This window comes from Acomys minous, assembly GCF_964271855.1.
Source record: "Acomys minous genome assembly, chromosome: 5".
In the NCBI taxonomy this organism is placed as follows: Eukaryota; Metazoa; Chordata; class Mammalia; order Rodentia; family Muridae; genus Acomys; species Acomys minous.
The window spans coordinates 93,203,918-93,231,015 of NC_140494.1; the positions used below are offsets into that span (position 1 = coordinate 93,203,918).

The 27,098-nt window shown below is 43.4% G+C and overlaps 1 protein-coding gene across 1 annotated transcript in view; it reads left to right on the plus strand.

Moving 5' to 3' along the window:
- PRDM10 (PR/SET domain 10) overlaps nt 1-27,098 on the plus strand; it is a 117,995-nt gene that overhangs the window by 28,852 nt on the left and 62,045 nt on the right. The window contains exons 2-4 of the mRNA XM_084781121.1: nt 13,920-14,116; nt 16,499-16,663; nt 18,649-18,708. Coding sequence (XP_084637247.1) covers nt 14,048-14,116; nt 16,499-16,663; nt 18,649-18,708 — 294 coding nt within the window. The 5' untranslated portion in view covers nt 13,920-14,047. The remainder of the gene's footprint in view (nt 1-13,919; nt 14,117-16,498; nt 16,664-18,648; nt 18,709-27,098) is intronic.

Below are 27,098 nucleotides of genomic sequence, written 5' to 3' on the forward strand. Positions count from 1 at the left end.
CTTTGTTCACTTACTGTAGTTTTTATTTTCTTCTTTCTCTTTTTGTTTTGAGACAGTTTCTCTCTCTCTCTGTCTGTCTGTCCATAATTTTTTTTTTGGCCTTGATCTCAGAATGCGAGTACTGCTGAACGTAGGATTAAAGGCGTGTACCACCATGTCCTGCTTATCATGATTTCAAAGGCTCAGCCATGCAGCATCTCTCACCGCATCATTCCCTGTGGGGATTTGATGTGTTTATCCCTTTGATACTGTGTGTATGTGTGTGTTGGGTTGAAGACTGAAGGTAGGACCTTGTACATGTAAGTTCCTGCTGTACCACTGAGCTATCCTTACCTCTTAAATACCTTTTCTAGTTTTTTTGCCCATTTGTAAATATCTGAGAAAAATGTTTACTGAGATCCTTTGTTATTATGTCACAACTATTTATTTTTAATTATGTGTGTGTATGAGAGTCATCATCCAGGTTAGAGGCTTTGGACCCCCCTGGATCTGGAGTTATAGGCACTTGTGAGCCAGTTGACGAAAGTGCTGGGAACAGAACTCAGGCCCTTTATAAAAGCAGTATCTTAACTGCTGAGGGCGTTTGTCCAGTCCTGTCTTGTTATTTGCTTCCTCCTCCTCCTCCTCCTCCTCCTCCTCCTCCTCCTCCTCTTCTTCTTCTTGTTCCTCTTCTTGTTCTTCATCTTCTTCTTCTTTTTTTTTTTTTTTTTTTTTTTTGGTGGTTGTTGTTTCTCCAAACAGGATTTCTCTGTGTAGTCCAGGCTGTTCTGGAACTCATTCTGTAGAACAGGCTGTCCTAGAACTCAGAGATCTACCTGCCTCTGCTTCCCGAGTGCTGGGATTAAAGGCATGCATCACCATTGCCTAGCTAATTTTCTTATTAGATATATGATTTTCAAATATTTCCTCCCTTTGTCTGGTATGTGGAAAATTATGCATGTAGACAACTGTCACTTCATTTCAGAGTTAGGATATTTTAATGGTAGGTATTCTCAAGCTGGGCACAGTGGCCCATGTCTTTAATCCCAGCACTCGGGAAGCAGAGGCAGGCAGATCTCTGTGAGTTCAAGGCCAGCCTGATGGTACAAAGCAAGTCCAGGACAGCTCTGGAGAGGGGATGCATAGGAAAGAAAGTGCAGCCTCCAGCACCTGCTTTCTCACTGTGGGGCTGCTGAAGCCTACAGAGCTTCAGGGAATGTCGCCAGGCTAGGGAAGGCTGCAGTTAGAGTGGAAGGGCATGGCAGGAAGTTCAAACACAGGTGACAGGAGGAATGCCATGTTGGCTAGTCTCAGGTCACTGGACTCAGAAGCTGAGGTCCGCGGTCCCTCAAGTACACTCTGACATTGCTTCTTCTACACTGGAAGGGCTGGCCCTCAGTGGACCCATCTGGACAACAGACCAGCCATAAAACAGCTCAGACCTTGAGGTACAATGCCACTAGCCTGCCAGGGGACAGAGGGCCTGGAAGAAAGACAGTGCGAGGGTGCCTGTGTGCTCCACCAGCACCGTGAATTTGTCCCGACTCTCTCACACACACACACACACACACACACACACACACACACACACACACACACACACACACTGTGCTGCTGCTGCTTTGAGCCTATTTAGCAGCTCCTGAGTGCAGAACAGAGGCCCCTGACAGCTTTCTCTTTGAAATTGTGTTCACATCTTATCAGCCAAGCAGCTGGTCTTAATGAACAGGCAAAGGCAGACATCAAGGTTTGTTATCCTTAGAACTCACACGGAGCCCTTTTGAACTCCCAAGATTTTCATGTACGCTTGACAGACCCAGACCCCCAACAAGTCTCATCACCTGGGCTTTTCTTTTCTTTGAGTGAATGGTAGGGATTCCTTTGAAGGACGATGGAGCCTCCTGCCTCATGAGCAGACTGTCATATGGGATGGGAGGAGTCGCCTTTGGATTTGGTCCATGAAAAGTTCTTATCTGAACTAGAAGGGGAAATCCCACACCCCCTGGGTTAACAGGAAAGATTTGCTTGCTTCCTCCTTTGAGGCACGAAGAAAGGAATGCCCTAACTCACCTGGAAATCAGGATCCTTCTTAGAAGGAAAGCCTTCATCGATGGTCTGAGAAATTTTTTGTGCACAAGGAAAGCAAGGAGCTATTGCCCTGCAAGAAGGGCTTGAAGGACTCTGCGTGGAGAGAGAGTGAGCGCCTGGCTCGCTGCTGACCGTGTCTGACTGACGTCACACCTACCTGCCCCTGCGTCTCTTCTGTTTCCCAAGCTGTGTTCACTCTGAAATCATAGTTCAGCTCTCTTGCGGTTACGTAAACATAGCCGAAAGTTGATGGTGGTCAGAAAATCAGCAGGAACATTTTTTTTTCCCTTTCATTTTAAGATTTTATTACATGGAACTGGGGAGATGGCTCAGTGATTAAGGGCACTGACTGCTCTTTCAGAGGACTCAGGTTCAAATCCTAGGACCCACATGGCAGCTCACAACTGTTTGTAACTCCAAGATCTGACACTCTCACATAGACATACACACAGGCAAAACACCAATGCACATAAAATAAAGGTAAATAAATTTTCAAAAGATTTTAGTTTATAAGTGTTTTGCCTGCATGGATGTAAATGTACTATGTATAGGCAGTGCCTGCAGAAGCCAAAAAAAGGTGTAAAATCTCCTGGAATTGCAAGTTGTAGATGTTGTGAGCCACTATATGGATTCTGGGAGCCAAACCCAGGTCCTCTGTAAGTACAAGTGTTCTTAATCACTAAGCCATTTCTCCAGCCTGGTAAACAGACTTTCCTTCCTCCAAGACCTTAATCTCTATTTCGTTTTTATTTTGTGCATATGTGCACCAGCATGAGATTCGTGCACCATATGTGTGCAGGCTCCTGTGGAGGCCAGCAGAGGTCTCATCTCCCAAACTGGAGCTACAGGTAGTTGTGCGCTGCCACATAGGTGTAGGACACCTGCAAGAGCAACAGATAACCCCAAGGCGTTTTTCTTTAGGATGCATTATACAACCATTTTAGAGTTGAAACTGTTCACTCTCATAAAATCAAATGGCTATTTAACTCCAAAATTGATCTGCCTTCCCTTACTCACCAGCGTCTGGCTGCTTTTCTGAATGCTCATCCCCAACCAACAGCATAAAACTTTATTTCTGATGGATTTTGTTGATTTTACAATTGGAGCGCTCATTTTTAGCTTCATTGTTGATATTTATAGCAGTTGTTAAGTGTGCTGGCAGTAAATATATGTAACAGCCCTTATTGCCGAGTTCTTACTCATTCTAACTTTAGACCTCCCTGGTTATACACATGTTCCAAGCTGGACTGTGGCAGCACACACCTTTAATCCCAGGCAGAGCCAGCCAGATCTCTGGGTTCAAGGCCAGCCTGGTCTGCAGAGGGAGTTCCAGGACAGCCAGGGCTATACAGAGAAACCCTCTCTTGGAAAAGAAAAAAGAAAAAAAAGAAAAGAAAAGAAAAGAAAACTTTCAAGCTTATAAAGGCCTAAGTAAAGTAAAGAAAGAAAGAATTTTATTTAATGCATAGTCTCTGTTCTTCCTGCAGTATGGGGACCAAACCCTCGCTATGCTAGTATTCTCTCTCTAAGCAATAGTCCCCAACCCTCCCCTGCCTTTTATTTGTTTGTTCTTGAGACAGAGTTTCTGTTATATTCCTGCCCGTCCTGTAACTTGTTCTGTAGACAGAATGGGTGGTGATGGACACCGTACTGCACAGCTACAGAGACTAGGCTACCCAATGCAAACAGGTAGTAGAAGTGATAACCTCTCTCTCCAGAGCCACAGCAAGAGTAGACCTTGTCAGCTGTTGAGGTAAAGGGCAGATGAAGCCGCACTCTCAGGCACTTGGAAAACCTTCCTGGGCAGGAAGGCATGGTGTTTGGTTATGTACATGTGACTGTTCGTTCCCACCTTACAGCAGCAGTTCCAGCAGTTTGTTGCAATTATTTTCAAAACTTAGAAACTATACTGTCCTTGTTAGGGTTCTATTGCTGTGATAAAACACTGTGATCAAAAGAAACTGGAAGGAACTGATTTATTTCACTTTAAAGCTTGTAGAATGTCATCCAGGGAAGTTAGGACAGGACCTAGAGGCAGGAACTGAAACAGGCGGTGGAAGAGTTCTGTTACTGACTCAGGGTTTGTTTGTTTGCTTGTTTTGTTTTGTTTTGATTTGATCTTTTGAGACAGGGTTTCTTTGTGTAGCCCTGGCTGTCCTGGGACTTTCTTTGTAGATCAGGCTGGTCTTGAACTCAGAGATCACTTGCCTCTGCCTCCCAAGTGCTGGGATTAAAGCAGTGAGCTACCACGCCCAGCTTCAACCTGTTTTCTCACACGCTTCAGGACCACCAGCCCAAGGGTCCTCCCACGTCAACCACCAATCAAGAAAATGCACCACAGGCTCGCCCAGAGGCCAGTCTGGAGGAGATACTTTCTCAATTTAGGTTTCCTTTTCCAAAACAATGCTAGCTCATGTCAAGCAGCTTATGACATGAAACTAGCCAGCACACATGTGAAGATCAAGTAGGTTTGTATATTTCATAGCAAGAATAAGAAATGTGTAGTGGCATTTGTATTATTCTGTTATTTGCCTGTTGTATTTCTGCTCCAGTTTCCTTTTACCAGTTAGAACTAAACTTAGTACATTTTCTTTCCTCAGTTCTAAAGTTATTTGTCCCCGGAGTCAGAAATGTAAGAGCTTTAACTCACATTCCAAATGTGAACAGAAGAAAAGCTCTTTATTTTCATTGCACTTGTAGTCAACTTTAATGTGGCGCTTCATTCATACTCATAGGGTTGTCTCTGGCTGTCTGGCTTGGTACTGTATTATACGTTTTTGAACCTATTATACATTTCCTGAACCTGAGATAGTGACCTGAGTTGCTCAGTGTGAGCCCCTTGGATGCTGTCTGAGAGGAATTTGAGTTATCACTGAACCCATTACCGCTGGCCACTCGCACAGGGCTCTGTCCCCAGGAAAGGCTTACATTTGGTAGGAGCGTCTACTATCACTCTCTTTCCCCTTAGTTTAACCAAGTACCTGACAAAAAACCACAGAAAGTAGGAAGGATTCATTTGGTCCTTGAGTGAATATAATGTATCATGGAGGGACATCAGGATGGGAAAGGCATTTTGCCAGTGGCTCCATGGTGGGGGCAGTGCATGGCTGCTGCTTGCTTATACAGCTAGCAAAAAGCAAAGAACAGAGAACAAGGCCAAGCTATAAGACCTTAGTTCAGTTCCCCACTGACCTATTTCCTTTCGCCAGGGCCCACATTCTAAAGTCCTGAAACAGCACTGCTAGCTGGGGACCAAGTATTCAAGCACAGGAGCCTGTGGGGGAGTGGGACATTTCACATTTATACCACGCCCGGGAATTTCTTAAATCTTGCATAAAAAAGAAACAGCAACAACCAAAGCCCATGTGAACCAGGTCAGTAGTCAGAGCCCATTCCCCCTGGCCACTCGCACAGGGCTCTGTCCCCAGGAAAGGCTTACATTTGGTAGGAGCGTCTACTTCTCTAGCGCAAAAGCTAGAGAGTTTATGAAGTAAGAAGCCAGGTGAGGACAGGAGTATGAGAGCGGGCTCTTAACCTAGGCTCCAGCATGACCTGTCCTGCCTAGACACAGAGAGCCAAATGGGAGCATCCTCTGTAGCCCACTGCTGTGTCCTCCTTCCGCTTCCTCTTCCTAAAAGAAAGCCTTAGAGGCAGGCACCTTGGGTAACTGCAGTGTTTTCTGAGACTAGCTCTCATTGAGTTTCCCATGGCACCAGCTCTGCTGCAAATATAATTCAAGAGATAAGGAGCACAGCTGAGATGAAACTTGTAGACTGCAGTGACGTTGGCTGCCCCTGCTACCGATATTACAGCTAGCCCGCTGCCTAAGCAGCAGTTTGGATGCCAAGGATTTCAGAAGGATGATGTTGGCCACAGTTCAAGACCTGAGCCCAGGAGATTGCAATGGTAGCGAGTGCACAATGCCAATTTGGCTGGGTGGAGAAAGGGTTGGGAGGCAGGGTTGTTCTTGAATGCTCCAGCTCTTGTCTCTTGATGCCATGGATTTGTTCCTGGTTGTTGTGAGAAAAGAGACCAGTGACATCCCATCTCCACCATGAAGAAATGGGACATTGATTATTACTAGTTATCTATGAATACTTTTTATTTTGGTTTTTTATTATGGAAAAACATGTAAAAAAAATCACCACCATTTGCTTTTTGTTTGTTTTGTTATTTTTGGTTTTTCAAGACAGGGTTTCCTTGTGTATCCTTGGCTGTCCTGGACTCCAGGCTGGTCTCCAACTCAGAGCACCGTTTGCCTCTGCCTCCCAAGTGCTGGGATTACAGGTATGCAACACTACCATGCCCAGCTTATGTAACCATTTGTAAATGCTTTAATGACTGAGTCCTCTCCCTAGCCTGCCTATCCCTAGATAAGATATCATTACCTTTTATTATTTCTCAATACGTATTTATTTTGTTTCTTGTGCACTAGTGTTTTACCTGCATGTGTGTGTATACATAACATATATGACTGGTGTTCAGGGAGGCTGGAAGACGGCATCGGATCCCCTGGCACTGGAGATACAGATGGTTATGAGTCACTGCGGGGCACTGGGAGCAGAGCCTAGGGTCCCTGCTAGTGCAGTAAGTGCTCTTAACCACTGAGGCATCCCTCTAGCACCACCATCTTTACTTTTAAAAAATGAGTAAGTTTTAAAAAATTATTTGTGTGTGTGTGTGTGTGTGTGTGTGTGTGTGTGTGTGTATGCGTGTGCGCGATGACATATTCCTTATAGTCAGAAGATAGCTGATTGAGTTGATGGTCTCTTACCTTTAAGTAGGTTTCAAGGATTGAACTTGTGCTGAACTCTTGCTTTTCAAATGGTTAAACAATTATATATCTATATCTATATATATGGAAATGGTAATATTTCATGATGTTCTGTTATCAGAGCATAATTAAAAACCATGGACATGGAATTTCTTTTTTCTTTTGAGGAAGGGTCCCTTGTAGCCTATGTTCACTGTATTGTGGAGAACGATCTTAAACCTCTGATCCTCCTGCCTCTGCCTTCCAAGTGCTGTGAGTGTAGGCATGTACCACACGGAGTGCTAGGAACTGACTTAGGGCTTTGTGTGTGTGCAACAAGCACTCCGCTAAGTGAGAGGCATCCTCAGTCCTGGAATTTCTTAAATACTGAAGCAAGTTCTGTTATTTTATATGACGGAGCTGGGTTCCTTGGAGCTTGAAGCTTCTGACCTCTCAGAAGGTTCTGGAGTAGTGGCATTAGCTAAGAATGGCACAGTGATGGTTGGATGAGATAACAGATGCTGACGGGTGGGGCAGTGGGTAAGTGACAGGATAGGAACTCAAAAATGACTGAGAAGAGGGTGTTTAAGGGGGTTGAACACTCCAGAAATTTATTTTCTCCAGTCTCAACCTCATTGCTAAAGGTTACTGCTATTGTTTTCCTGGAAACAGACCATCCCATGTCTTTCCTCTTCTGTACACACTACGCTGTAATCCCTTCCCCAGCCGCTCCCAAGCCCTGCTTGATGTAGTTGCAGATGCTTAGTCTCATGTACCGTTTCTTGATCCAGTAAGATTTACCAAAGACACTTGAATTTGGAAGGATTGCCCTGCTCCTTCTGGTGTTTGCTTTCTCCTTAACATCTTCTACATTTCCTCTCCTCTAGACAGTGAGCTCAGAGCGTCTCTTGTTAGACATCCTTCCTCAGTACTCTGTACAGTAGGATATTTTTAAACTACTCAACAAAAATCACCCAAGTCCTTCCTCATGTCTGCAGTTAAAACCTAATCTTTGACTTTAAGGAACAGAGAGGCTTAAGATAAGCAGGAGGAGACTGTAACACAGTTGGGTAGCTTTTAAAAAATGGTTGCATATTGTGTAGCAAACATTATGCTAAAGCACTTTTCACCCATTGTTTTATGTCATCCATCTCTCAATGACCATAGGACCACCATTTAACAGAGAGCAAAGAGAAAGAGGCGGTTTGAGATTTGCCCAAGGTTACTTTGTTGCTATTAAAACCCAGGCGGGAGCCCACACCCTCTGCTTGCTTCTTCCAGCTGAGGCTGTCCCAGGTCCCTGCCACTAGTGCTCTTGTGCTCTGTGCCTCAGGTGTGCTCACAGCACTAAGTGCAGGGTAGGTGAGCGTCAGTGTGGAGTTCAGAAACTAACAGTGATCTCACTGCACACAGCCACGTCACCTGCTTCAGTATCTTCTTGGAGAAGAGAATATGGAGTACTAGCCTCCACAGTCCCAGTAGCTGTCCAAAGTCAAATGCATCACGTCACAGTAAAAGATCAGAGAACACCTAAATGGCCACACGTGGTGGAGCAGATCTTTACCAGTACTCACCTGACTGTGACCATTGATGTGTGCGATGTTTAGATATGCACTTACTTGTAGTGAGGGTTTTGATGTCTTAAAAGCTCAGTTATGTTATATAAACATTTTTTGTTTTAATCCCAGGCATGGGATATGGGGCTACTTGAGATTGTCTACAGCAGCAGCAGGCTATTTGAGTCTTTGGCAGGGGCCTGATTCTTTTTTCTCTTTTTCTTTTTGAAAATGATTTATTTATTTTTATCTTATTTACATTGGCGTTTTGCCAGCATGTGTATCTGTATGAGAGTATCAGATTCCCGTGGAACTGGAGTTACACATAGCTGTGAACTGCCATGTGGGTACTGAGAATTGAACCTGGGTCCTTTGGAAGAGCAGCTAGTGTTCTTAACCTCTGAGCCATCTCTCCAGCCCTTGTAATTCTGCCAGCTGAAGATAGTTTACTTCTGGGGACCCTAGACAGGGTATAAAAAGACCAGAGGCCAAAGAGAGGGGGTACAGCTCTTCATCCTGCTGCTTCCTGCTCCTGCTGCTTCCTGCTCCTGCTGCTTCCTGCTCCTGCTGCTTCCTGCTGCTGCTGCTTCCTGCTCCTGCTGCTTCCTGCTCCTGCTGCTTCCTGCTCCTGCTGCTTCCTGCTCCTGCTGCTGTTGGTTTGTCAAGTGGTCGAGAAGAAAGGCAATATCTTGGGGATATCTTGAGGACATGAAGATTGGACTTGCCCCAGAGAACTCAACACCCTTAATCAGCAGGAAGTAGTCTAAAAAGATCTCAACATCCCCTCTCCTTGTTAACCTTCTGTCTCTCCTACCTGGTATTGGATATTGTAAGGGATTGCATGGTAGATATAAGAACCCATATAAAATGGATTAAAAAATACACCTACACTTACTTGGGAGGCCAGAGGACAACCTTGGGTGTCAATCTTCAGAAACTAACTACCTACTGGCCTAGAACTTAACAGCTGCAGCACCTGGCTTTTTATATAGTTTCTGGGGATTGAACTCAGATTCTGGTGTTTATAAGGCAAGTACTTTATGGACTGAGCTATTTCATAGGTCCCCAAAACCTAGGCATTTATCAGCATAAGGATGGTTGAATAAATTACAATGTATTCATACAAAGAAATTATGCAGCTGGAATTAAAAAAATGAAGAAAATGTATGTAGATGGAACGGTGCACAAAATAGGTTGTTGTATAGAGCAAACAGGGGTGGAAGAGGTGTTACCTCATAAGGAACCAATAATTCAGTTCTTTGCAGTTGGAGAGAGAGAACATGTATATGCATTTGTCTGTATGTGAATAAAATGCCTTTGGAAGGAAAAACAAGAAACTGATTCTAAGCCAGGCATGGTGGCACATGCCTTTAATCTTATCTCTTAGGGAGGCAGGGACAGGCGGGTCTCTGTGGGTTCAAGGCCATTCTGGTCTACAAAGGGAGTCCAAGAGAGCCAAGGCTACACAGAGAAACCCTGTCCTGAACAATCAAACAAATAAAACCCAACTAACTAACAAACAAACAAGAAACTGATTCAGGAATTGTTCCTGAAGAGTGGCTAAGAGATTTGAGGAGGGTGATTGCCCACTGCCTCTACTTGTACTCTTTCAATTTTTAGCCAATTGCAACCTCAAAGAAAAATCAGATAAACTGAAGACTGTTCTGTGTGTTTCAAAAGTGGTCAGGCCACCAAAGACCAGCAACAGGAAGTTGTTGGACTGAGGTAGGCAGAGGGACATGGCAGTGAGCACACTCAGTGAAAAGTGTTTGGCACCAGATTGGATCATAGCCAGAAAAGTGTTCCCTTGGCTGTTAAGGACAGTAAATTCGACAGCTGACAAAATATTAGGCAGGTCTGTGAGTAAAACAGAATTGCTGTTTCAGTCTCGTGTGTGTGGTTTTGATTATGGTCCTGTCCCTCTGAGAGGGCTCTCAGGGTTAGGGCCTAGTTCCTTATGAATCTGGTGGTCAGTAGATGCTGGCGCACCAGTAACTCCAGTCACTCATGAGGCCAATACTAGATGAGCACAGGAGCCCAGGAGTTTGAAACTAGGTGTGAATTTTTTTTTTTTTTTTAAGACAGGGTTTCTCTGTTTAACAGCCCTGGCTGTCCTAAAACTCACTTTGTAGATCAGACTGGCCTTGAACTTATAGAAATCTGCCTTCCTCTTAAAGGTGTGTGCCACCACCACCCAGCTTAGTCTAGTAATTTAGCAAGACCCTATATAAAAAAGAAGAAGAAGAAGAAGAAGAAGAAGAAGAAGAAGAAGAAGAAGAAGAAGAAGAAAGGAAAGAAAAGAAAAGGAAAAAAGGCAAAGAAACAGTGTTTCTAGCTTCTTCTGAAATGGTTGAGGTGAAAGAAGAAAAGAAAGAAAACTGTGACTGGAGAGATGGTGCCGTGGAAAAGCTCTTGCCGTGGAAACATGAAGACTGAGTGTGGGATCCACAAAGCCCAGTAGAAGCCAGGCGTAGGTGGTGGCTTCCTGCGTGCTCAGCATGTGGGAACTAGGTGGGGTCTTCAGGGCAAGCTGGCTAGCCAGAATCGCTGAGCTATGTGTTCAGGAAAGACCTTGCAGTAAGTACCATGGAGTGATTAAGCAAGACAGATCAACCTTGGGCCTCTATACACATGTGCATACATGTGTACCCCCACACATGCAAGCCTGTGGTGGTGGTTTGAATGACAATGTCTCCCAGAGGCTCTGTTGTAAACTGTTTAAAAGTAGCCCCTCTGTTGACACCTGCTTTTGTCTTTAGCAGAACAGAAGCCATTTTGTTCTTAAGTCTCCTTGATCATAAGATGAAATTAAGTTCATGTTCTCAGCCTCTACCTGTCTGCAGCTTGAACAGCCTTTTACTTACAACTCAATACTTGTTGAACATTCTGCTTGAATTAATGATATATATTCTACTTAAACAAAACCACAATAATACCCTGCTATGTTCCTTTCTCCAGGACAGTGAGGAACTGCAAAGTCCCAGAGCCTATATCCTAGCCAGTCAGCTTAAAATGCTTTGTCTAGCTTCCTGGATACAAGGTTCTCAGAACAAAATAGATTCTTCTTGTGTTTAACTGGTCAAAATTATGTACTGCCGCCCTCCTTGTGCTTCCTACCTGGTTAAATGTTTGTTACCTGGTTACAGTTTTTCTTATAAAAGGCCTATCTTAGAAACCGACCAGTGACTCAGGAGGCAGAGGCAGGTGGATCGCTGTGAGTTCGAGGCCAGCCTGGACTACAAAGTGAGTCCAGGATGGCCAAGGCTACACAGAGAAACCCTGTCTCGATAACAAACAAACAAACAAAAAAACCAAAACCAACCAAACGAAAAACAACCCCCCCCCCCAAAAAAAAAAAAAAAAAAAGAAAAAGAAACCGACCAGTGTCACAGTTAGGTTCCTGAGTCCTTTCTGTGGCCTGGGTAGCAGTCAGCCTTGTCTTGGGGGGTGTGTGTTCACTCAATGAGCCATCAACATCTCACGAAGATTGGGGTTTGAGTGGTTTGTGTGGCGATTCTTGTCCTACAACAGGCTCCTTATGTGAACACTTGATCCCCAGTTGGTACAACTACTTGGGGAGGTTTAGGATGCTATTTAGAGGTGGACTTTGCGAGTTTAAAGACTCTCGACATTTGACCACTTTCATTGCTCTCCCATCTTTGTGCTTATGGTTCAGGATGTGAGCTCTTGGCATTCTGCTCCTTCTTGGCATTCTGCTCCTTCTTGGCATTCTGCTCCTTCTTGGCATTCATTCTGCTCCGGCTACCATGCCTGCCTGCTGCCTGTTTCTTGCCATTATGGATTCTAATCTTCTGGAACTGAAAGCCCAAAAACCCCTTGGTCATGGTGTTTATCACAACAGAAAGTAACTAATCTATTTGTAATTATATACTAATATGTAATGCACATCTACCACATGCAGGAAAATAAAGTAAACATGGTAAATAGTGTTATTTGAAGAATCTCAGTGTAGATTTTTAACATATTTGTTTCTTGCATAACAACCTTTCCAGTACAGATTTAAAAAACAGGATATTCCCATTTCTCTAGAAAATTCCCCTATGCCATTTTACATTCTACTGTTCAGCCATGTTTTAGGTACCGTTGAGTATGGTGGGGGCAGTGTAGGGCAGGGGTGAGGAAGGCAGGAATAGGCTGTTCACAGGCTTTGATGAGGTGGCTGCTATGCGGTTTGTCCATGCATTTCCCAAGTTCAGGTTAGGTACTGACGGGGAATTAAGGCATCCTTCATCGGGCTTTATTTTAGCTTAGAAGTTGGAGTGTGTGTGGTCCAGGAACACACCTCTCAGCATAATTTTTATTGATAATGGAGAAAGCTCTGGTGGATGCTGGCCAGCAGTCTTTCCTGCCTGCTGTAATAGAGGTGGATCAGGAATGGCGAATCTCATGTGGTTTGTAGGATGCCAGTTTTATCATTCTCATCCAAAGGGAAGATCATTACCTTAAGAGTCTGTTTAGTGGGCTGAGAGATGGAGTAGTGGTTAAGAGCACTCGCTGCTCTTGTAAAGGGCCTGGGTTTGGTTCCCTGCACCTACAGGGTGGCTCACAACTATCTGTAGCTCCAGTTTTAGGGAATGTGATGGCCTGTATTGACTTCCTTAGGTACTAGTCACACGTGTAGTATACCTACATACAGGCAAAACAGTCATATACATAAATAAGTAAATCCTTTTAAAAATAAGTTTTAAAGCCTGTAGTGGTGCATACCTTTAATCCCAGCACTTGGGAGGCAGAGAGCAGATGGATCTCTGAGTTCGAGGACAGCCAGGGCTACACAGAGAAACCCTATCTTGAACCCTTTCCCCTCAGATAATAAAAATAATATTTTAAGAGTCTTATTTTAGAAAGTAGACTTTCAAAATGTACTTTTGAAATGTAGGTTTCAAAATGTAGACTTGAGTGTATTGATGTCTGGAAAGGCTTTGACTGCTCACTGTTCTCTCCTGTACTGACCTGATGGAAGGGAAGACAAGGTTTGTATTGTAAGCTGGAAAATTCATTTTATTTCATCAGCTATTTCTCCCTTGTTTTATCATTTTTATTTTTCTGCTCTTCATTTTTAGTAGAAGTGGTAGTGGTGTATGAGGTCATGTCTACCAGGAAAAATTCTGGTCTAGCTGGGCAGTGGTGGTGCACACCTTTAATTCCAGCACTTGGGAGACAGAGGAACGTAGATCTCTCTGAGTTTGAGCCTAGCCTGGTCTACAGAGTGATCAGATTGGGCATAAGCCTATAATATTATAGGAAAATAATTTTTCTCAAAATAAGATTGCTTTCAATACTTTTAATTAGGGTTTCATTCTATATATTGTGCCCATGTGTATACACATACATACATCTAATGATTGTCCAAGATATAGCAGGTATGTGGTATATTATTGCCACAAATAATAAATTATTTTTACCCTTTGCCAAGATGTGCTACATTTTAACAAAAACTTTTCTCCTCTTTGTGGTTGAAACTAATTTATTAAAATATAGCCGTCCACTTAAACCTTGGCCCCTTTCCTGTCTTTTGTCAGGCGTCCTGCAGAGACCTTCCTGCCGTCCATGAGCACGTGTTTTCAGGACGTACAAGACAGATGAGTGTCCTCTGTCCTGCGCTGCTGCTGTAGGTGGCTCAGACTTGGAGCTGTCCAGCAAGGAGAAGATGGATTCCAAAGATGAAAGTTCCCATGTGTGGCCGACATCTGCGGACCATGAACAGAATACTGCACAGGTAAAGGACGGTCTCTTCCAGCTCTCTGTGGGCAGCACTCTTTTAGTTGGGTGGCTGCTGACAGCTAAAGAAATGCCAGCGTCTGTCTGTAGTGAGAGTGACTGGGCGGGAGCAGGTGGGAGAACCTGCTCGGAAGCTGGAATGTGTTAACTTTGGCTTTACTGACCGCTTTCCTGTGAGGTAAAGCTCCTCGGCCCTGCAGGCCTCACCTCTGCACTGTGCTAGTAGGAGCTGCTTTACTACTCTCCCTTATCTGTGCTATTGATCCTGAAAACCCCAAATCATTGATGGCCTCTTCTACATTAGCCCCTAGAGGGTTTCAGTTCCCATGAGTTATGGTGCCTAGGGAATGTTTATAAAGTGAGTGACCCATCTTCTCTTTTAAGACGGGTCTTGGCTGGCCTAGAACCCTCCATATAGTCTAGACTGGCCTTGAACTCATAGAGATCTGCCTGTTTCTGCCTCCCAAGTGATGATGTAAGGCAAGCTAGGCCCATAACCTCAGTTTTAAACAGTAGGATAAACAAAAGGTTTTGGTCCAATTTTTCACTAAATTGTAAACCATAGTACCATTGTCAAAATCAGAAAATCAACCTTGAAATATTTAAATGTGCAAATATTACCTAATAATCAACTCTAATAAGTAACAATGATTGTATAATATGACTTAAAGGTTGCAGTCTAAAATTTAGAGAAAAATGGTTCTAGAGATACTTTCAGTAGAATAATTGAGAACTGCTTTTCTCCTGGAAACTGTTTTGAGGACTACTTCATTAATTTATATATTGTGTTTACCCAAAAGCAAGAGAAAAGGTGAGGAATCCTGGCACATGCCCACTGGGTAGGCAGAGGCAGTTGGTCTCTGTGAGTTTAAGGACAGCCTGGTCTACTTAGTGAGTTCCAAGCCAGCCAGGGCTACATAGTAAGAACGTGTGTGAGAAAGCAGACGGGGGTGGGGTGGGGTGGGGGGTGGGAGGGGGGAAGAGGGAGGGAGGAAGGGGAGAGAGAGAGATGCTTTGGTGAGGTTGTGTATGTGATCAGAGTCCCTGTCTGTGGGGAGCTGAGGTCAGGATCTGCCACTACGTTTTTAATTTCCAGTCTTTTCTGCTCCTAAGTTCTGCAAACTCTTATTTGTAGACTCTGAGTAAGGAAAGCCAAGTGGAAAAGCTTAGCTTTCTCATTTTCTGAGGAAAATGTCTCTCCCCCATTTTAAAGCTTTGGTATAAATGAGAAAGTTGAAAATTGTAATATAAATCTGAGGTCACAAGATTACCGTACAGCAGTGGGAGCTGTGCAGATATGCTGTGAGCCTAATGTCCCCATGTGTGTGCTTTATCTTCAGGCATAAATTAAATGTACATAGAAGACAGCCTAATCACTTAGCAGGAAATCTGTTGTATTCCTGTGGTGCTCAATTACACTTGGCCTCTAGCATTCTTTCTGGGCATTAAGTTAGTTTATGTGTCATCTGTGAAATCTGTTACTTCCCACTGGAGAAAACTGCCATAGAAGCATTAGGGCCTGTGGCGACTCACTAAGAGTAAGGATGCCAACCAGCGACGTGAGCACATCAATTATTTCTCCCCCAGATGTGTGCTTTGGCTATCCACCTGTAGACTTTCTGAATCAGGCATGAGGCAAGTGCCGTGCTGGGGCCTCCACAGAGTTAGTCTTCCATACCGACCGCTCAGAGAGGACTTTATACAACTCAATTCTTTTAGTTCTCTAGATCTTAGGGCACAGAAGAACACTTCCCTGGGGACAGCTGAACTGCTTGACCAGAACCACTTGAAAGTACTTCATCAAGGTTTTCTGCTTCTTTACTTAGCTGACAAGGAGGCGTTCCAGCACATCCATTGATTCTGTGACATTTCGTGATGCCTTCTGCAGTATGTCCTTCACATATGAAATAATGTGTAGGAGTGAAGGTGACATTATTTTAATATGTCTGCTGAAAAGCAATATTCATTATAAAATAGAATTTTTATGATGTGTTGAAAGCAATTGCTTTTAGGTTTATACCACAGAGCAAAGTTGTGCTTTGTATTTTGGCAGTGGTGTCATGCAGGAATCTGCAGTGGCTTTTCCAGGATCAATTAATTGCCCCCTCTTGAGTCACCAGAAGTTGTCTGTTTATACTGGGTTTTTAAGGCAAAAGAATTCAAGTCAGCTCTCTAACATTAAGCAGTAAATTACTGAGAGGGTCTGTGTGTCCTGCCTTCTGGGCTGTAGCTCAGCAGGGTGAAGGCGCATCACTCTTCCTTTTCCTTCCTTGCATTATGGGTATTTCCGCTCAACTGTGCTTCATTGGCTGTATGCCTCTGTGAGTTTGATTTTGCTTTATAAAGACAGATGCAACATGCATGACTGCTTTTTCCCCAGGTGCACTTTGTTCCGGATGCTGGAACTGTGGCTCAGATTGTATACACTGATGACCAAGTCCGTCCACCCCAGCAGGTGGTGTACACAGCAGATGGTACCTCCTACACGTCCGTGGATGGTCCAGAGCACACACTGGTGTACATCCACCCAGTAGAAGCTGCACAGGCATGTGAAGAATGGGTTTTGACTTGTTTACTAATTAATACACCAATTACGTTCACTGTGGGTCCGCTGTCTGTCCTGGATGTTTTGCTTCGGTAAACATTCAGATAAGATTTGTACTATCAAGGAGTGTATAACTAATTTGGCAAGGAAAGAGATGGTACATTTATTTAAATTATACACAAAAATGAGTTACAGCTCCAGTCTCATGTCAGCCTTTCTCTCCACTGACCACTGAAGTGGTTGTCAATTTGTTGCCTTTACTGAGTGTCCAGCACCAGGCATTTGTTCTGTACACACCACATAGTGTATAGCTAAATCAGAATTGGCTCACTGAAAGCATACAGATTATTTCAGTGAAGTGTGTAAGCAAAGGATCCTTCTGCTAGCTCACGCTGTTGTTTGTTAGTAATGTACTGGTATAGGACTATAACAGAATCTGAGGCGGATACTCACAAAAGCTTTACAGTATAGCTTTTATTTTTTGCCATTGACTTGGAATTTCTGGAAGAGTGATACAGATATTGTCTTTGGCACTTTACAATGTACAAAGTGTGTATAATGTCTCACATACATACATGTTACATGCACAGGTCCCACATACCACACTCACACTTACTAATGAAGGCCGAGGATACAGTAAGTATGCAATACATTATACTACTATTATTATTTCTTCATTTTGTGTTTCATTTGAACCCAGATGTTTATGCATGCTAAGTGCATGCCCTACCAGTGGCCTGTAGTGTCAGCCCCTAAACATATTTTTTTTTAAAGGGTTTTTTGACATAGCTCTGGTTGAACTGAAATTCACTATTATGTAGATCAGGTTGGCCTCAAACTCACAGAAATTTGCCTGCCTCTGCCTCTTGAGTGATGTGATTAAAAGCATATGCCACCATGCCTGGCTTCATTTGATTTTTTTAATGAATATTTTTATGGCAGGATCCTTGTCATAAAATTGTCCTTGTGTAATATTTAAGAAAGAGGCGCACATCATTTCTAAGAAAGATGAGATTCACCTCATGAGTATATTTCTAGTCTATACAAAGATGAAATTGCCGAATGCTCAATAGGTACTTTAGGAATGCCTTGGCTTATTGTTAGTCATCTAGCTGTATTAAAGTACGACTTAAGAGACTGTATGTGAAGGACAGCCGTACTTAAGTGCTAGCTTATTATAGTGTTACTACATGCCTGAATTTTGGTAATATTTTAAATGTGATATTGAAGAAGTCTCCAATTCCTGTACCTGTCCTTCCTATTCCTCTGGAACCAGGCGTATGCAACTTTTATTCCCATAGATCTATGAAAGCCATGGGCAAATCAAAGTCTGTCAAAAGATTTAGCAGAGTGACTTTTTCTGGACTTGAGATACTGACCATGTCTTAGTTATAACACAGGGAAATGACCCTTCTCTAGTTGTTAAGTGTTTGTGATGGTTACATTTCCTTATTACCATTATTATACCCACTGGCTTTATCAAAAAAGAACCCGTGGACTATAAATTCAATTTATGTTCTTTCTACTCTTTTGGTGTTAACACATGTTGCTGTTGTAGAGGCTTATAACCCTGTGTTCCTGACACTCCTCTGTGTACTCCCACCTCTCAGCCCGTTTCACTGACTCACAAGTCTCCCTGTGAGTAGAGTTTGGCATGAATGGTGCACTCCGTTCATGGCATATCTTTTATGTTTCCATGACATGCCTTTTTAATTAGCTGTGATGTTCAACCTCAGGAGAGGCTCTGCTTGAGAGTAGAATATTGAAGCATGTTAGTCTTTTGGGATGGTTGCTCACTCAATCTCTGGAGCGTTGTGAATGAAGGGCCAAGGGTAGGAGCACGGTCTTTATCTCCTGTGTTAATGAAGGATTATGAGCTATGATTCAAGATAACTCTCCTAGGAGTTGGTGCTTTGCAGAGTAATTTTTCCTGTGTAGGTGAGCAGTCGAAAGATCTATTGATATGTTTGCTTGCTTTTCTCTAGACTCTGTTTACAGATCCAGCCCAGGTAGCTTATGTCCAACAGGATGCCACAGCTCAACAGGTAATGAAAAGTCCTTTGTGCCATTTGGAAGTATTAGAGTGGCTGTCGTGTTTCTGCAGTGTCCTTCTACCCCTATGGCATCGCTGAGTGTTCGTTTGTTTATTTGTTTTATGTACATTCTTTAACTTCTTTAATGGAAACAAAGCAAAACAGAACATAATGCTAGCATACTGCAGTCAGTTTATTGGAATAGCCTGCTAATAAAAAGTGCTTGACTAAGAAAAATTTAAAAGTAAGCATATACTGCTAAGGGAGATGAGACAGGAGGATTGGTTAAGTCCAATCAGTCAAGATCGGCCTAGGCAAAATAAGCGAGCCATTCTATCAAATGATAGACAAACAAACAAACAAACACAAATGAGATATTTGTTCAAGTTTCCAATAAAAGAGCGATCATGAGAATGTGTGTGTGTGTGTGTGTGTGTGTGTGTGTGTGTGTGTGTGTGTTTTGTTTTTTTGGTTGGTGTTTTTGATTGGTAAGACAGGATTTCTCTGTGTAGCCTAGGTCTCTTTGTAGACTGTCATGAAACTCACAGAGATCCACCTGCCTGTGCCTCCTGAGTGCTGGGGTTAAAGGCATGCACTACCACTGCCTGAATCATGAAGGTTTCTTGTTTTGTTTTGTTTTGACTTGGTGCCACTGTAACACTAGCACTTGGGAGGCAGAGGTTGGAAGCCAGATTGAGCTACATAGCTAAGCTCTGTCTCAGGAGAGAGGCTGGGAGAGATGACAGAGCACACACATCACTATACCTTCTGAAAGCTGGCAAGCCTTTGCCCTGGCCATTCTCAGGGAGTTCCTCATCAGTAACTTGAGAGAAATTTCTTTCCCAGATAATAAGCAAAACACCATTTTCATCCCCTAATGAAGTAGAGTTCTGGGTGGTTGCTGTCAATAGCAGTCTGAAAAAGACTGACGAGGAGTATTTTGATGGGGCAACCAGATGGTAGCAAGTCCCTCAGCTTTCCTAAAGCTGGAGAGGGATGGCCGTTCATTATATGTGCCTAGTGCTACATACCTTCCATTGTGTCATATTGTGGGAGTGTTCAACCCAGAAAATGGCATCTGAACCAGACCGAGTCTGTGGAGTGTTCTGCAGCTGACAGGATGCATGGCAGACAAACTGAACGAGTCAAAAGATGTATAAGACTTATTGGTGAAATCTAGTGTATGGACTCCAGGAAAAATGGCCTGTGTGGTTTTATATTTTTGCTTAATTTTTAATTTTAATTTTATTCAGATTACAACTCAATTGTTATCCCATCACTTGTATCTTCCGATTCCTCCCTCCCTCCTGCTTTCACCCTATTCCCCTCCCCTAAGTCTAAGACTGAGGGGGACCTCCTCCCCAACTATATGGTCATAGGCTATCAAGGCTCATCTTGGTAGCCTCAGCCTGCTTATTCTTTCTTTGAATGCCACCAGGCCTCCCCACCAAGGGAGATGGTAAAATATGGGGCACCAGTGTTCATATCAGACTCAGTCCCCGCTCTCCACGTAACTGTGGAGAATGTCCTGTCCATTGGGTAGATGTTTACTACTTGTATTGTCCTTGGTTAGTGCAATAGTTTGATCAGAGCCCCCTGGGTCCCAATCCACCCATCATGATGTTCTTCTTGTAGGTTTCTGGGACCCTCTGGGTCCTTCTATTTCCCCATCTCCTATATTTCTCTTACCTAGAGTCACTCCTTGGAATATATCCAGAAAAATGCTCCACCATACAACAAGGACATATGCTCAACCATGTTCATAGCAGCCTTATTCATAATAGCCAGAACCTGGAAACAGCCTAAATGTCCCTCAGTTGAAGAATGGATAAAGAAACTGTGGTACATTTACTCTATGGAATACTACTTGGCTATTAAAAACAAGGAAATCCTGAAATTTGTGGACAAATGAATGGAACTAGAAATGATCAAACTGAGTGAGTTAACCCAGAAGCAGAAAGACTCACATAGTCTGTATTCACTTATAATTGGACACTAGACCAAAAGGCGTGTGCTACAAAAGTCTTCGCTTATTTTGTTTTTAAGACAAGGTCTTGTGTATTCTAAGATGATGGGCTTGAACTTACTCTGTAGCCAAAGATGATTTTGAACTTCCTGATCTTCCTGTCTTCACTTTCTATACACTGGATTACAGGCATGCGCCATCACATTTAGTATATGTCCTGGGAATCGAACCCTGGTCTTCTGTGCATTCTAGGCAAACATTGTATTAGTGGAGGTACATCCCATCCAGGTAACCTGTTTGAGTTTTGCTGCTGTTTTGTGTTGTTTTAGTTTGTACAAGTATTCTACCACTGAGCTATAGTCCCTGGCTTTTCCCACAAATAATCCCTAGGGAAAAGAAGAGGAAGGGAACTAACAGACTTGGATGTATCAGTGCAGTGAATGCTGTAAATGGTTTTCATTTGGAGCCTGATTATTGGAACCAAGTGTAAAAAAAGTAAAAAACCAAGTGGGAAAAATGATAACACTAATGGATTTTTGTTTTATTTTATTTTTTTTAAAGATTTATTTATTTATTATTATGTATACAGTTCTCTGCCCGCATGTACACATGCAGGCCGGAAGAGGGCATCAGATTACGTTATAGATGGTTGTGAGCCACCATATGGTTGCTGGGAATTTTAACTCAGGACCTCTGGAAGAGCAGCCAGTGCACTTAACCTCTGAGCCACCTCTCTAGTCCCACACACACACACACACACACAGAGAACTATTTAAAGATGATAGTCTATATAATGTGTAGGTTTTGATTCATAGTAATCTAAAGAAGGTGGGAGATCAGTTAGTGTTTTGAGTCTAAATGGCAGTATATGAAGTTTGTTACACTGTTTCGCTTGATGCATTTGAGATTTGTTCTTATGAGTAAGAAAACTGTGTTTGCCAGGCGTGGTGGTGCATGCCTTTAATCCAAGCACTCAGGAGGCAGAGGCAGATGGATTGCTGTGAGTTTGAGGCCAGCCTGGTCTACAAAGAGAGTTCCAGAACAGCCATGGCTATTACACAGAGAAAAACCCTGTTTCAAAAAACTATGAGCGAGAGAGAGAGAGAGGGGGGGGGGGGAGGGAGGGAGGGAGGGAGGGAGGGAGGGAGGGGGAGAGGGAGAGGGAGAGAGAGGGGGTGGGGTGGGGTGGGGTGGGGGTGGGGGAACTATGGTGTCTTAGTTGTGCAGCCTAAGCTGGCCTCAAGTATGATAGTCTCCTGCCTTAGCCTCTCATGGGCAGGGAGTACAGGTGTGAGCCACCATGCCTTGTTTAAGAAAATTATTTTGGGGATGGAGAGATGGTTAAGAGCACTGGCTGCTCTTCAGAGGTCCTGAGTTCAATTCCTAGCACCTACATGGTGGCTCACAACCATCTCTACCCTCTAATGCCCTCCTCTGGTCTGCAGGTTTACATGCAGATAGAGCACTCACATACATAAGTAAATAAATCTTTTTTAAAAAATCAAAACTATTTTGACAATTCTTTGTAAATTGCTTCTGGGATATTGAAGAAATTTATATTTCTGCCAACTATATTCTTTTTTTTTTTTTTTTTTTTTTTAATACATTTTTATTAATTTATACATATTACATCTCAGTTGTTAGCCCATCCCATGTATCCTCCCATCCCTCCCTTCCTCCCACTTCCCCCCCCTACTCCCCTCCCCTATGTCTGTGTCTGAGGGGGATCTCCTCCCCCTGAATATGCTCATACGGTATCAAGTCTCTCCTTGGTGACCTATTATCTTTCCTCTGAGTGCCACCAGGCATCTCCATCCAAGGGACATGATCAAATATGGGGCACCAGAGTTTGTGTGAGAGTTAGATCTTCTTCTCCACTCAACAGTGGAGAATGTCCATCGGCTAGTCCGGGTAGGGGTTCAAGGTTTTTACTGCCTATTTTTTCCTTGGCTGTTGCCACAGTTTGCGGAGGACCCCAGGGCCCAGACTCGCCTGTAGTTTTCCAGGACCCACTGGATCCTTCCATTTCCTCTTTCTCCCAGGCTTCTCACACCTAAAGATTCAATAGGATGTCCTCCCCTCTTACCCATTATTCTGGTAGGTACAGTTTTTCATGGGGACGTACACCTTGGGCTAGTGTCTCGATATAAGTGAGTATATACCATTTAGCTCTTTTTGCTTCTGTGTGAACTCACTCATTATGACAATTTCTAGTTCAATCCATTTGTCCACAAATTTTCTGCCAACTATATTCAAATGCCTATTTTCAACTCTACTGCTGGTATATTTGCCTTCATTTCAAAATTTGCCAATCAGATGGGCAAGATGATGTTTTGTTATTTCACTATTGAGGCATGTTTTAATTGATGGTTTTGTTTCCATTTGCACCTCAAAGGGCCCTTCATCTTCTCCAATCTCAGAAACAATCTGGTCCTTTTATGTTTTGTATGAAAGGAAAGTTGTACTTAGGTGGCTCTGTGAACCGTGGCATTATAAAATAGTGTGTGGAGCTGTTGCCTTAGAGCCTTGCTTGAGTTTGTTCCTTCTCTTCTTCACACTAGGATCAAGGTCAGAGCCTTGTACATGTGGAGTGGACACTACCATTGATACATCCCCAGCTCTGTCTGTTCGTCTCTGTCCGTCTTTCCTTCTTTCTTTCCTTCTTTCTTTCTTTCTTTCTTTCTTTCTTTCTTTCTTTCTTCCTTAGCTGAAAGGTTTCTTTTTTTGTCTTTAGTGGTGGAAAAATCTGTTTGAAGCCCTTTTTATGTGTTCATTCCTTTGTCTTTAAGAGAGGTGCCAGTGGAGTATAGACATGGACCCACTGCTCTTTTTTTTTTTTTTCCTGAAAATGAGCATGTGTGATTGATTCTCCACACACAGAGAAGAAAACATGCTTCCTTGATACTTGAGCTCAGGAGGAGCCACAGAGCATTCTGTCATACTCACTGTTGTCCAGTGTCATTTCCTGTTTATATCTCAGATGAACCGTGTCCTGAAATGCATTGTGTCGATTTGGAATTATTTATGGGGTGGCATTAATTGGGAAAAAGAAAGTGAACAATAAGTTTAGCAAATTCTTTTTTCTTCCACTGTGTTTCATTGTACAGTGGTAAAACGTACAGGACCAACAGCTTCCTATTAAATTCTTTTCTTCTGTGTGGACCAGGCACACACCACTCACTTATCCACTGCCCGGCCATTACCAGGAGCATGTGTACAGCTTGTTACCTAGTATGCAAGGAGGGGTGAAGTTGGGGGTATTCACCTCCTCTGCTGCCTTCCTTGAGTAGACTAAATTCTCCAGGAGCTATTGTGATGTAGTGGAAAAGCCAAGTGGTAGCAGAACTTGAATTTCATGTCCACAGCTTAGGGGATGAGATATACCTCATCCCAAAGGAGCTTAGATGCCTCCCTAGCACTCGGTAGATGCCAGGTGAATTGGAGTTAAGTCAGCTTGTCGAGCATCCCACCGTGTGCTCTGGTCTGTGCTGTCTACGGACAGACAGTGCTCACCCAGAAATGCTCTTGGATCCTTTCCCACAGTAGTTGTTGATCCAGGTGTTCTGTGTCCGTCTGCCTCAGGGTCAGTCCTCAGAGAGGAAGGTTGTCATTACACAGTCGTGCCAGCTTTCTCAGCAGTGTTGAGAAGCCAGCAGAAACCTTGCCCAGCCAGACTTCTTGTAACCGCATCTATTGAAAACAAATGCATTGCTGTGGCTTTTAGAATAACTCTGGGTTGTGCAGTGCATCTTATTGCTGGGCTCTGTAGAAAGACAAAGGCTTTACAAAGAGCAGAGGTGTCTGTGTGCCGTGGGTCAGTGGCGATAGCAGTTGTCACTAACACTGGTACTGAGCTGAAGTGGCTTAGAGAGGGTGGTGTAGGCCCGCTCAGGTGATAGGTGGGAATGCAGTGCTTCCTTGCAGGACATGCTTGAGGAGGCTGCACTGCCAGAAACCCCCTTTTCTTCTCTTCGCCTTCAGGGGCCATCTGTTCTTTGTTGAGGCTGAGGCAGAGTATCTTCCTGTTTCTCTCCCTTCCACCCATAAAAATGTTCTAGAAATCCCTGAGATGTACAGATAGAATGTAGTGTAAAAGTCTAGGCTTTTGGGCTCAGTGAATGTACATTAAAACACCAAGCATGCAGGTGCACACATGTTATCAAAGTTACATGGGAAGTGGTGACAAGAGTCATGAGTTCAAGGCCATTCTGAGGTATTATAGGGCTCACGTTGATTTTTGTGACAAGATCTCTCTCTCTATGTATCCCTGGCTGTCCTGGAGTGCATAATGTAGACCAGGCTGGCCTTGAACTCACAAAGATCTGCCTGTCTCTGCCTCCTGAGTGCTGGAATTAAAGGCATGTATGGCCATGCCTAGCTACATGGGGCTCTTAAAAAAAGAGTTGCCGTGCTTGGTGGCATATGCCTGTAATCAGATTTTAGCAGGCAGTGGTAGGAGGTTCACAGGTTGAAGGCTAGCCTGAACTACATAGCAAGATTGACTTAAAAAATCAGAGGAAGATAGTGGGAAAACAACTCGTATCTGGAAGTTTAAGCTTACTCAGTAACTTAGTCTACTAAGTTTGCAGAGGAAGGTGACTGTCACATGCTAGTGGATGATGCTACATCCACAGACATATACAACTCGCTAGGGAATAAACAGATGCAAGATGATCAGGGAGCTGGAAGTTTGCCTATACGAAAAATGAATGAGTTAGGAATTTTGGGTCCTTGCATATTTGTATCATATGACAGAGAAGTTAGACTTTTCCACGGAAGCCCATAGGGAAAGGCCTAGCTTCCAACCAACAGGAGAGGTGCATGGGGAAATGTCATTAAACTCTTCACAGATGTCCTGACTACCCAGAGAGGAAATAAGGTCCAGAACTGCTGGACAGCCAGACTCTGTCTCGAATGGCAGTAGATGCTCAGAGCACCGGAGGGTCAGGCCATCACACGTAGCTTGCTGGAGAAGTAGAACACAGTTGCACTTTGGAGGCAGGTGAGGGATTAACATCTTAGCAGAGGGAACCAGCGTATGGGAAGATAGAGAAAAAGCGAGTGGGCACATTTAAATGGTTCAGTGATAAGGAGGACATGGTTGAATGTGGTCAGGAGAGAGGACACTGGCTAAAAGGAATTGAGGGTGGTTTATTTTATTTCTAGTATTTATTTATTTATGTTTTGATTTTTGGAGACAGGGTTTCTCTGTGTAGCCTTGGCTATTCTGGAACTCTGTAGATCAGTCTGGCCTTGAACTCAGTGATCCTCCCTGCCTCTGCCTCTTAAGTGCTGGGATTAAAGGTGTGTGCCACCCCACGCCCCTTGAGGGTAGTTTATAATGCTGTAACACTCATTTTGTAGGATGCTGTTTCTTTTCTGCATGTGTGTTGAGCAACATTAATCCTGTATGTCACCTAAATATTTACCTATTTGCAACACTGACTTAAACAAAGTTAAAAAAAAAAAAAGTTCACTTCTTTTGTTCTTTCCAAAACACTTAAGCCTCTCAGAGTGTTTCAAAAGAGAGCTATCAGCTATGAAGTTGTACCAACCACATGTTATACCCTGTATTTAGATTTAAAAGCAGGCCTGTAGCTTAGTGGTAGAAAGCTCTGGCTTCCCTTCTCAGCACTGAAGACAAAACAAAACAAAACACCAAGGTGAGACAAGTAGTCACAAATACGCAGCAGACAGCAGAGTCACTTGAGTCTGGGAGTTTGGAGAGCTTGCCTGGGCAACGTAGTAATTCTGTCTTTGAAAAATAACAAGCTGGCTGGGGAGATGGCTCAGTGGGAAAAAAGCTTGTTCAAGCATGAGAACTTGAGTTTGGGTTCTCAGACCCCACATAAAAATTGGGCCTGGTTGCTGGGCAGTGGTGGCTCACTCCTTTAATCCCAGCACTCAGGAGGCAGAGACAGCCTGGTTTACATAGTGAGTTCCAGGACTACATAGAGAAACGCTGTCTTGAAAAACAAACAAACAAACAAACAAACAAACCAAAAAGAACCACCAAACAAACAAAAAGGTGGGCATCGGGGTGTGTGCCTGTAACCCCAGCACTGCAGAGTCAGAGATAAAGTAGATACCAGGAGCTTGATAGCCAGCCAGGCTAGCTGACTTAATGAGCTCAAGGTCAGTAATAGACTCTGTCCCAAAAAATAAAATGGGGCTAGAGAGAGGGCTCAGTGCTTAAGAGCATGCACTGCTCTGCTAGAGGATCCAAGTTCAAATCCCAACACTCACATCAGTTGATCCACAACTATCTATAACTCCAGCTCCAAGGGGATCCAACACATTTAGCCTCTGTGTGCACCTGCATTCATATACACACACACACACAAACACACACACACCATTATACATACATACATACATACATACATACATACATACATACATATGAGATGATATAGATGAATGATGATATAGATGG